Source organism: Danio aesculapii, chromosome 12, assembly GCF_903798145.1.
Source record: "Danio aesculapii chromosome 12, fDanAes4.1, whole genome shotgun sequence".
NCBI lineage: Eukaryota > Metazoa > Chordata > Actinopteri > Cypriniformes > Danionidae > Danio > Danio aesculapii.
This window is the reverse complement of record NC_079446.1, coordinates 48,255,447-48,267,978: the sequence shown is the minus strand read 5'-3', so window position 1 is coordinate 48,267,978 and position 12,532 is coordinate 48,255,447. Positions and strand designations below refer to the sequence as shown.

Sequence of the window (12,532 nt, the reverse complement as noted above, 5' to 3'; positions counted from 1 at the left end):
ATCATATTTCATTATTTATATAATAATTTCATAGAAACCTTCCTATCATTGAATGACGAGCATTTTTGACTTATTCATTCTCAGGATATGTATTCTTGATATCAATAATCAACATTCTTAATATCAACAATTCAGTTCTTGATATCAAAAAGGTAATTGTTGATTTCAACTATTTTAATTCTTGATATCAACAATAAAATTTTTGATATCAATAATTAATTTTTTTATTTCAACAATTACATTATTGATATCAGTAACTGATTTTTTTACTAGTTAAAAGTCACCATAGGCTGCCATTCAAATTTAATTGTTGATATCAAGATTTGATTTCTTACTAGTTAAAATGCAATTCTTAATATCAATAATTTAATTGTTGATATGAAAAATGTAAATGTTGATGTCAAGAAATACTTTTCAGCTAGTAAAGATGTTCATTGATATCAACAATTGTTTGCTGGTGACAATGTTAATTTCTGATATCATGAATGTAATTGTTACTAGTGAAAGCAGTTATTTTAGATATCAAAAATTACTTCCCTAATATTTTGATATCAAAAATGCATATCCTGAGAATAAATATAATAAAAACGGCTGGATATTATTTTTTTATATCAACAATTTAATTCTTGAAATGAATAATTCATATCCTGTTAAGCAATAAAAATCTAAACGATTTGCCAGAATAGCCGTTTTGTCTTTTATTGCATAACGGGATATGAATTATTGATATCAAGAATTGTTTTTTTCTGCGAATGGTGACGTCATTGCTGATATCAAGAATTAACGTTGTTACTAGTTGAAATGTAATATTGATATCAACAATTACCTTATTTGACATCAAGAACTGAATTGTTGATATCAGGAATGTTCAAAAGTCAAATCAGAAGTCAAAACGGCTTGCCATAATAATTGATCATTTATTATTGATCATATCAAATATTATGGATCATATAAACAAATCATAATATAATCATATTTTATCTGATCATATATTGTTATATTTTCATATCATATACTATATCATACATCACTGATCATATCATCACATCATATATCACATAATACATCATTGATCATATCATAGATTATGGATTATATCATTTTATCATCAAATCATATATAATATCATCATATCCTGTCATATCATATATAATTAAATCATGTCAAATCATATATAATTGATCATATCATATATCACATAATACATAATTGATCATATCATATATCGTAGATTAGGGATCATATCATCTTATCATCAAATCATATATAACATCATCATATCCTGTCATATCATATATAATTAAATCCTGTCAAATCATATATAATTGATCATATCATATATCACATAATACATAATTGATCATATATCATAGATTATGGATCATATCATCTTATCATCAAATATACATAAATTATAATATCCTATCATATCATATATAATTAAATCATCATATCATATCATTGATCATTTCATCATATCATATTTAATTGATCATTTCATTATATCATATATTATTGATCATATCATCATATCATACATATCATCATATTCTATCATATCATATAATACATCATTGATCATATCATCAAATCATACATGACATTTCATATCATATCATATCATATCATATCATATCATATAATGTCACAGATCATATCATTTATCATTTCATATCATATCATAGATCATATCATATAATGTCACAGATCATATCATATATAATTTCATATCATGCAATTGCAGCACAGATAATCTTGAATGTCATGCAGCAGGATTTATTTTTAAAGCTCCTCCAGACCTCCGTGAACTCTCAGTAATATTATCAGTCGAGTCAGTATTAAAGTAACTCCACTCACCTGTGTGTGAGATCAGATCAGCAGTGGTGTGTTTTGAGTAGCTGGTTTGAAACACTTCTTTATAGAGGCTGCTCTCTTCTGATTGGCTGCAAGAACAGGGGGAGGAGGAGCTTGTCTGCAAACACAAACTAAATCTACTTCACTGAATCCCTAGGATGACTCAAATAATCCAGAACTCTCCATATTATTGGAAATCTCCCAAGGCTCTACTTCTGTCGAACACTTTTGAAATAATTCTTAAACACTTTTAACCTAAACACACTTATTTAAAGGTAGAGTTTTACCCCAAAATGCAAATTATGTCATCCTTTACTTACCATTGACTTGTTCCGAAGTCAAGTGAGTTTTTGTTTTGCTCTGTTGAACACAAAGGGAGATATTTCGAAGAATGTTGGAAACCTGTAACCATTGGCTTCCAGAGTATTTGTTTTTCCTATTATGGAAGTCAATGGTTACAGGTTTCCAACATTATTTTGTTACTGTGAACAAACTGTGATAATCTGAGAAATGTATGTTGACATGTATGTTGATATGTAACATTTGTGTGTGACAATATTTTTTTCCCAGTCAAGCGGCTGATTCACAAAAACAAATTAGATTTGCTCAACCCAGGCTCATTCTGATTATGTACCCCTATATACATTGCTGGGGAAAGCAAAATACGTCTCCAGGAGCTACCTTTTTTGCAGTTTTTGTTTTCACATATCCACCTGTGTACGCTTTCTCAGATCTAAAATTTCTCTCACGAGTGCCATTCGCGCCTGCTGTTCTCACGTATATCCACCAGAGGCCACTGTCAACTGACTGACTGAATGACCGATCGACTGACCCACCATCCCCCTTCCCTAAACCCAACCAATGGTGTTTTCAAAAGCAATCCAGAAAAAGAAAAGCCCTCGCCTAATTCTTATCACGTTTTCAGATTTGACCACATTCTCACCCTGTTGTTTACTTGTTTATTACATTTTTCTGCTTCTGATTTTGTCTTACCCGCTTTCTGGAAGCATACTTCATCAGACTGGAACCCCGTCATCACGGTCAACTCCTCTGTGCGTCTCAAGTCAGTCGGCGTACACGTTGAGCTACTGGACAAACTGGTAACAGCAGTAAAGCCGTACATACGGAGGTTAGCGGTCAGCTAGTAAGCAGAAATAGGAACAGCCCCGTACCGTCCGCTTTAAAGATTAAATGCAGCCATCTGTAGCTCTGGCTACATAATTCGTGATCTCCAGAAATCTATATAGGGCTACGTTTTCAGAATGAGCCTATGTTGGATTTGTTAAAATAAATTCTGAGAAGTAAAGAACTGCACTTTAAAATGAAGTGTAATTATTTAAAAAGGCCTTAAGATGATCTCAGATTTGTTCATAAGAATATGAATAAGCTAAAAGTCCTTGTTCAAATAAGTCAAATATTTTAGTAGCCTCTTAAGTTTTATCTTAGGAACAAATCATATGAAAAAGATAAGAACAAGAATTTTTGGGGAATATAAAATATTCTTAATTTTTTTTTTATCTTAAAGGAGACCTACTATTCCTCTTTTTACAAGATTTAAAATAAGTCTCTGATGTCTCTAGAGTGTGTGTGTGAAGTTTCAGCTCAAAATACACCACAAATAATGTTTAATAACTCACTGAAACTGACCCTTTTAGGCTTTGATCCTAATTGTGTCGTTTTGGTGACTGTCGCTTTAAATGCAAATGAGATTGTGCTCTTTTCAAAAGAGGGCGGAGCTACAGATGTCTGTGTGTCAGCATAGTGGCAGTTTCAAAACAAGACAAACATCCTGTGCTAATGAGGGAGAGATCATCGCTAGTGGGCGGAGCTTCCCCCTTCTGATATCATACAAAGAGAGTTAAAGTGTTTCTGCAGACCGTTTTTATCAAGAGTGATTGTAAAAAAAGTTTTAAAATTATAAAATTATATAAACTATAAAATTATTTATATCATTATTATTTATATTATTACAAATTATGAAAAAACTCATTAAATTTCACGATTAGAAACTGATATACTCACACACTGTTGCCACACAGCTGTGTTTAAACCCATTATAAATGTGATTTTAGCATAACAGGTGCCCTTTAAGTAGAAATAAGATGACAGAATGACTTGCATTTCTTCTTAAAACTGTTTTGTGAATTCGGCCCCAGGGTTTGGAAAGTGTTGATCACAGTCTGGATCATCTGCAGGTCACTATAATCCGTCGTTCCGGGAAGTAAGTGGGCATTTTCCACAAAACAACGAGAGTAATACCCACCCGCTGGAGAAACAAGTGGGCAAAGAGTAAAATCAGTTTCACGCTTACACATTCTGGAACTTCCAGCTGTGCACCAACAATCTACAAGCCAAATGTGTCCTCAATGGCTTCAGTTCCTCTGGGTTTAAGAATAAATGTATTATTTAATTTGTCATATACAGAGTCAATCACAGTATGATATGCAGTGAAATGCTTACACAAAACCTTTTGACCTAAAAATACTAACATTCATTAATTTTCCTTTGGCTTAGTCCCTTTTTATCAGGGGTCGCCACAGCGGAATGAACCAACAACTTATCCAGCATATGTTTTACACAGCGGATGCCCTTTCAGCCGCAACCCAATACTGGGAAACACCCATACATACTCATTCACACACACACTACAGCCAATTTAGTTTATTCAATTCACCTGTACCGCATGTGCTTGGGTGAGGAAACCCACACCAACACGGGGAGAACATGCAAACTCCACACAGAAATGCCAACTGGCCCAGCCGGGACTCAAACCAGCGGCCTTCATGCTGTGAGGTCACAGTGAGCTAATGAATGATTCCTCGTCATAATAGATGATGAGTAACTACTGTAGGTGTTGGTCCATCAAACATCATTTTCAGGATCATCCGGATATGATTCAGTGTGTTTGAGCTTGAGACTCATTGATTTTAGAGGCGTTTTCACATCATCGCAGACTCACGGCTGATTTTAGGTCAGTGATGAAGGCTTCAGGGTTAAAAATAAAGCTCCACACCCGAGTAACTGAGAGCAGTGTTAATCATCTCTGACGGATACTATAATAACAAGACGGGGATTGGCAAGAATAAAAATATTGGTTTTGTTGTGTTTTAAACAGTAATTCTTATCTTAATAATAATAATAATAATAATAATAATAATAATAATATATATATATATAGTGTATTGATTGAGAGATAGAATATTATGATTGTTTTTTATTTTTTGTGCAATTTGATGAAAAACTTGAATAAAAAAGTATTTATTTACAACAATTAAACTAAATTAAATTAAACAATCCAAAAAATATTTAAACATAAATAGGAGTAAAAATGACAATAAATAGATAAAAAAATAAATAAATAAATAATAAATAAATAAATAAAATAAATAAATAAAATAAATAAATAGATTGTTAGTAAATACAATATTCTTGAATAATTCATAACAATGCCAAAAATATAACATTATATATATAACATATATATAACATAAAATATAACAAAAAGCTAAATAAATAAGTAAAATTCTTCAAATTGTGCATTTTTTATGCCAGGAGAAAAACATGATAATTTAAAACTCTAATAATAAAGTAAATATTAGTAAAATGCAATTGTTTAAAATAATTCTAAAAGCAATGCATGTCAAAGGTGCTGTATGTACGTTTTTGGCTCTTCTAAAGCATAAAAACACCATAATATGTGAACATTCTTGTTTATCTGATAAACAATGCTGAAGTCAGATATTCTGCTTTGAAAATGTGCGTTACGTGCTGGAACGCTGTCTTTGGTTTGATAAATTTAACCCGCCCAATGCCAGTTTAGCCAATTATATTACAGCACCCCGGATTGCCTTGGAGGAAATCAGCGTATTTCATTCATTCATTCAGGAAGGCTCAGAAAGCATGCATCTGCGACCGAAATGCGACCTCCGGTGGACAGCCTCCGAAATGAGACGCAGATTCAGAGTTCCACATGAGGTTATTAATTAGTAAATAATATAAATATTGTGAACGTAAACATTAGGTGAGCAGGTTACACTGTAACCCCGTGTCCTAAATACATGAGATACACAGTGATGAGCAATTGGGCTGTTTACACCAGATGAAACGCAAACAGAAATGTAAATACAGCCATTCAGAAGCACAGAATAGTGCACTCACTGCACTCCAACAGAATGGTAAGGTTTATAATCTAATTAATACATATTGAACATCCTTAACGTTATTAAATGTAGATGCTGAATCACTGATATGTGTTGGTTTGCACTGAGACACAGTTCTGAAGTTCAATTTTAATCGGTTTATTTTATTTTCCAGATCTGAGGTGAACTATCTGCTGCTGCTTTCAGTATACGGCAATAAATGTGATGTAAAACGGCATTCAAACTCACATTATTAGCCTTTAACACTGAATAAAGCACATGAGGTGTACCTGAGTTGATCATGTAATCAAGTTTTCTGTTGTTCTCCTGTGAGAAATAGAAGCCGTTTCTAATATATCAATTTCAGGTGTTGGTTAGGACAAAAACTCCATTTAATATGGAGGATATTCCTTCTGTCGGGAGCTGTTGCTTTTATTTAGAACACGGGTTAAATCACTCGCTCCTGTCCTCAATCTGGCAACCTGCGCTTGCGTTTGTTTTGAATCAGTAGTGCAATACCTAGTTCCACCACTGGGTGTCCAACTTACATACTGCATCTTTAAATGATAACAATCTGATATCGCTTCATTACCTGCATGTGTGTTTGTGTGTTTGAATTAGCCGTTGTCTAATAAATCTTCAAAATAAATCGATGAATGTCACTGAAGAACACATCAGTGCAGGATTCAGGAGGAAATTCTTTATTTACTGCAGTTAAACCCCCCATAGACATATACATACATACATTTATACAAAAAGAGGAGCAGAAGCGAACAGTGGCGTTACAGTGGAGTAGTGTGTAGTGAAGCAGGAGAGAGAGAGCGTGTGTGTCTAAGCTGAAGTGTCGAACAGCCGGTCGATCATGTCCTCCACCTGCTCCGGGGAGTAGCGGTGATATTTCTCTGGATTCTTGGTGAATGAAATGTTGGCACATCTGTAAAAACAGCCATCAGCTCAGAAACCAGAGCAAAAACTTTCTTACAGTGATGACAGAAACATGAGTGTGTGTGTGTGTGTGTGTGAGAGTAAGAGAGAGAGAGTGTGTTAGTGTGTGTCTGTGTGAAAGAGAGATTGAGTTTGTGTGTGCATGCTCATGAATATGTGTGTGAGTATGTGTGTGTTGGACAATGTCTGTGAGTATATGTGTGTGTGTATATACAGTATGTATAGTATATATAAGTACATTTGTGTGTAAATTGTGTTTGTGTGTGTGTGTATGGGGCGACGCAGTGGCGCAGCAGGTAGGGCTGTCGCCTCACAGCAAGAAGGTCGCTGGTTCAAGCCTCGGCTGGGTCGGTTGGTGTTTCTGTGTGGAGTTTGCATGTTCTCCCTGCGTTCGTGTGGGTTTCCTCCGGGTGCTCCAGTTTCCCCCCCAGTCCAAAGACATGCGGTACAGGTGAATTGGGTAGGCTAAATTGTCTATAGTGTATGTGTGTGAATGAGTATGTATGGGTGTTTCCCAGAGATGGTTTGCAGCTGGAAGGGCATTCGCTGCGTGTAACATATGCTGGATAAGTTGGCGGTTCATTCCGCTGTGGCGACCCCGGATTAATAAAGGAAATAAGCCGAAAAGAAAACGAATGAATGAATGTGTCATGATCACCAGCGATCTAACCCCCAGAGGTCGCTGGTAAACACTCACACTCATAAGGACTACAAATCTGCTTATTGTGTTGTGTGAGTGTTTTGCATGACTGAATATGTAGTCCATTTACAAGCAGATTTGTAGTCCTTCTAAATGTGAGTGTTTACCAGCGACCTCTGGTGGTTAGATCGCTGGTGATCATGACAGAATGAATGTGTGTGTACGCTTGTAGGAGTGTGAGAGTGGGTGTATGTATGTGTGTGTGTTTATGAGTGTGCTTGTATAAGTGTGAGTCTGTGTGTGTATATATGTGCAGTGAGTGTGTGTGTGTGTGTGTGTCTCACCGCTGTAGGAAGGCTTTATAAGTGAGTGAGACGACCCTCTTCTGAGCGTGTCTGATGGCGTCGCGCTGCTCTTTATCAGGAACTGCCCAGCCCTTCTGGATCTTACACAGCTCCTCCAGACCATCATTAAAACCCTTAAAACACACACACACATACTTCAACCCTCTCAGTACACAAGAGTCCTCCTTCAAATAATAATCTCCTTTTTATATTAACCATATTAAAATCAGCAACATTGCACAGCAGAAAAAGCTGAAGTTGCACATTTGTAACTAATGAGCTACAAGCACAGCGATTTCCCCTCCGATAAACTTCCGGTGAAAGCATTATGTGACTATTTTCAATTTCCTAAGGTTCTTTTTACAGCATGGATGCTGTAATATAATTAAAATATATTCAGTTAAACAGACTTAAGCATTGATTTAGTTGTTGAAGTGTAAAATGAGATGGAAACCGTTTAAAAGCAAGCGCTGTCAGGAGCAGCAGAAACTCCACTGAAAATACGGGGGTTAACTGAATGTCCATATTTTAAAGGCATGATGATGAGCTATGGAATTTAATGCAGTGCTTCTTGTGCAGTCTCGTGATCGTGTATCAGTCAAGCAGTGAAGATCAGTGATTTTTAAAGAAAACAGACCCTTAAAGGGCACCTATGGTGAAAAATCTACTTTTCAAACTGTTTGGACAGACACATGTGCATGTATGGTGTATAGAGCGTCATATTGAAGTGATATAAACACACCCAGTGCTTTTTTTCAATTTAACAACATAAAAACGGTGGACCAATTGGAGCGGTTTTCAAATCGACCGCAACTTTACGTAGGAGTGCGGTCGCCCCGCCCACCAATATTGATTGACAGGCGCGTCATCATATCCTCAGTTTGTTGATTCACGTCCGCCATTTTCAGCGTGAGTCGAAGCGATATCACTAAAGGAACACGCTAGCTCTATTTTTAGATGCAAGGCTCATTGGGCTCAACACCAAGATCAATATTCTCCACATTATCGCTCTAATCGGAATTATTGGTTGTATCTTTAGGTAGGTTTGCAAACATGTGTACTTCTCATTGAGTCTACCTTATACTTCAGCCGTTTGCATTTCTCGCGATCCCAGAAGCTCCCTGTGATCTTAACTAGCATGCGTTTTAGAATTCTAAACATCGGTTTCTATCAGGGTACACTCAAGTCGACGGCTGGGCACCGCGGACCGCTGCAGAAACCTATGTTTAGGATTCAAAAATGCGAATTAGATTCGGGACACTTCATGTTTCTGCCGCGCCACAGAGAGTGTCTGGTGTGCCGTGTCGCGGCTTCGAGCGGCGCATCCGGTGCCTCAGTCAAAATTAATTCAGTGTGAGTGGTTATTAGTTTCTGTGTACAAGCTCGGCACTTGAAACTAGCACACAGTTGGCTGTAAAACTGTACAAAGACACAAATGATTTTGTACTCTCTGCTTGGTCTGTGTCAGAGTCGTACATGTACGACTGATTGCTGATCCTCTCATGCCTGCTCCTTCTCTCAGTCTGCCTGTCAGACTCTGTTGCAAACACAGAGCGGGTGAGCTCATGGCTCCGCCCCCTTGTTACGTTGGCGGGAAGCCGGAACTAATTTACATGTGAAGCAACACACCCATAAATCAGCTAACTGTGGACACGCCCCCAACATGACACTTTTTAACACATTATAATAAAAAAATCTGAACTGTGTTTTAAACTGAAGCTAAACTGGCACACTCAGAAGAGCCATAATATTAATATTACATCAGAAAAAAGAGGTAAACTATGTGCCCTTTAACACAACATACAGTTCAGCGGATGCACTTGAGCTGGCTGACTGAAAATAAAAGTCCCTGTGCATTTAGTCTGTTATCTTTAAAGGGTCACGAAACACCAAAACACATGTTTTGAGCTGTCGACAGTCATATATGTGTCCCACGCTGCTCTAAACACTATTAGGACACATATATTTCACTAAAAAGTGAAAATTGGTTGTTATTTTGAGTAAATTCGTTCTTCCAGTTTGAAATGATTTTTTGAGGCTGCGTCACGCCGATCAGATCCTTGTGTGTATTCCAGCGTGTAGACTGGCTGTCTGTACCCGGGAGTACTTCCTGACGTCTCTGAGTGTGCAGCATTAATTTATGAGAAAGACTTGGTTTGAACCAATCAGCACGCTCTATTGTGAATGAGGTGCAACTTCATTAATATGCATGATAGCTTCGAAGACTGTTTGTACCTGTACAGTGTTCAGACGGCAGAGAGACGCCACATTTAGGGATGCAACAATTATAGATTTTGATTGTACGGTTATAGTCAGAGGAATAATCACAGTTTCACGGTTATCACGATTATTACGCATTCATTCATTTTAAAATGCTACTCGTTTGGAAAATCACATGAAACTTCTATTTTAAAGTGTTATTTATTGCTGCTCAGTAACCAATTAATACAGCACAAAATAATAATAAAAACAAACAACAGTCTATTTGTCTTTGGACTTAAAATCAAGTGAAAAAAAGTTTTTGACATGAGTAATAATTTTACACTGAAAATAAATGACAAAACAATGAATAAATGAATAAAACTAAGAATAAATAAAAACATAAAAATAAGAATAAAAAAAATAGTATTTGTCTAATGTAAATCTAAGATACATATCCCTACTGGAAAAAACAGCTTAATCCAGCCTAGGCTGGTTGGCTGGTTGGCTGGTTGACCAGCCTGGTTTTAGAGGGGTTTTGGCCATTTCCAGGCTAGTTTTCAGCCATTTCCAGCCTGGTCTTAGCTGGTCAGGTTGGAAAATGACCAGCAAAACCAGCTATGTCCAGCTTAAACCAGGCTGTTCAAGCTGGTTTTAGGGTTGGAAATGGCTGGAAACCAGCCTGGAAGTGGCCAAACCCCTCTAAAACCAGGCTGGTCAACCAGCTAAAACCAGCAAACCAGCCTAGGCTGGTTTAAGCTGTTTTTTTCAGTAGGGATTAGCTAAGTATTTCCCTTTTAAAGAGAACAAATCTAGTCAACGGCTGCTGAATCTGTGTGAAAGGCATTTTTGATCAACTATATTATGAATTGTTTGGTATTTTCATTTTGTATTGTTTTCTCTTTGGGGTAGAAGAGCATGAAGCTGATCAGTCCAGTACTTGTCAGGTGACTCGCAGTGCGCTCGCGACATTCTTTCAACTAGGTGCACCTAGAAAGTGTGAGTGCCCCTGTCGCTTGCGCACATCGCTGCCAATATGCACACGCAAGCTGTGCGCCTCAATTGGAAATAAGGAACTTGGACGTACAAAAGATGGGATGTGTGAACAGCCCTTTTTTAATAGCCTCAGCCATAGTGAAAATCAGCCTTTAATCAAGTGTGCGTGCGTGTTAACCTCGCGCACAAGCTTGGAACTTTAAACTAGCGCACAGTTGGCATAACTTTGTTTAGTTGCAGTAGTTTTGTTCAGTGCTGAAACGCGGTGTTGAGAAGCCTTTAAGATCAATTAACAGTGAAATCGGTTAATTGTGGCATCCCTAGCCACGTTGTGTTGCCAAAACAAGTGGGAGAATTGTTTGGAGATACGGGTCATCAGTGTTGCTATCATAATTTGCTGTGCCGAAGGTTTTGTTTTCATTTTCCCGCTATGAGAGCGCAGCTGGACTCACCTGTGGATTACAGTGCACGCGACGCACGACAGAAATACGTGTCTTAGGAACATGTACCCGAGAGCTTTTCTCATCTGGAAATGGTGAAATCTGGATTTGCTGCTCGTCTCCTTTTAATAAAGACGCGGTTCCAGTTGGTGTTGATTGTCCTGTCGCTACAGATTTGGTAAGTAAGCGATCAGTGTTTTGTTTGTTTATTCAGATGGCAAAGTTAGTTCGTATTGTCAGACTGCCCTGCGTCTCTCTGTTTGTTTTGCCTCTGTGAAAATCAACGTGTGCCCAAATCGAAACTTCCATTTTTATGCAAATTTTTATGCACCTTCCCTCTTTCCCTACTCCGACACTCCGCCCTAAACAGAACTGGACACGCCCACGTTCCTGACTTTTTCCAAATAAGAGGTGTGAAAACACCCTGCTGAAACAGGGGGGTATCATGGCCCTTTAAAGACATTTTACATTACAAAATTGTGCAACAGGTTACTCAGTATCATGTTGATCATTATAAACCTTATACAGTACTCTATTAAAGATGACGTATATGATTAAAGAGCATGCATGAATTTGTCTCACCTTGAACTTGTCCTTGATGATCTGTCGCTCTTTATCTTTCAGCTGCACAAACAGAGTTCAGATTAATGATGTTATTTCAACAAGACAATGCAAAACCCCATTCTGCACACATTACAAAGTCCTGGCTGCAGAGGAAGAGGATACAGGTATTTGACTGGCCTGCCTGCAGTCCCGACCTGTCTTCAATAGAGAATGTGTGGCGCATTTTGCAAATGCGCAAACAATTGATATGTACTGAATTAAAAACAAACCAATTAAATGTAGTGAAATTCAGCCCATATCAATTGTTTGCAACCACTTACCTTCATAATAACGGCGCAAATGCAATGAATTATTTTGTTCAGTGTGCTTGTGCTGTAGAGTGAGGTGTGTTTCAGATCTAAATGTGTGTGA

At 37.1% G+C, this 12,532-nt stretch overlaps 1 protein-coding gene across 11 annotated transcripts in view; it reads right to left on the bottom strand.

Annotated features, from left to right (window-relative positions):
* Positions 1-6,678: 6,678 nt before the first annotated feature.
* The window catches only part of exoc7 (exocyst complex component 7), a 40,256-nt gene continuing 34,402 nt past the window's right edge, over positions 6,679-12,532 (bottom strand). For all 11 annotated transcript variants that reach the window (XM_056469168.1, XM_056469160.1, XM_056469162.1 and 8 more), the window contains 3 exons: positions 12,140-12,181; positions 7,923-8,056; positions 6,679-6,927 (listed from right to left, as the gene is read on the bottom strand). In XM_056469168.1, coding sequence (XP_056325143.1) covers positions 6,825-6,927; positions 7,923-8,056; positions 12,140-12,181 — 279 coding nt within the window. In that variant the 3' untranslated portion in view covers positions 6,679-6,824. The remainder of the gene's footprint in view (positions 6,928-7,922; positions 8,057-12,139; positions 12,182-12,532) is intronic.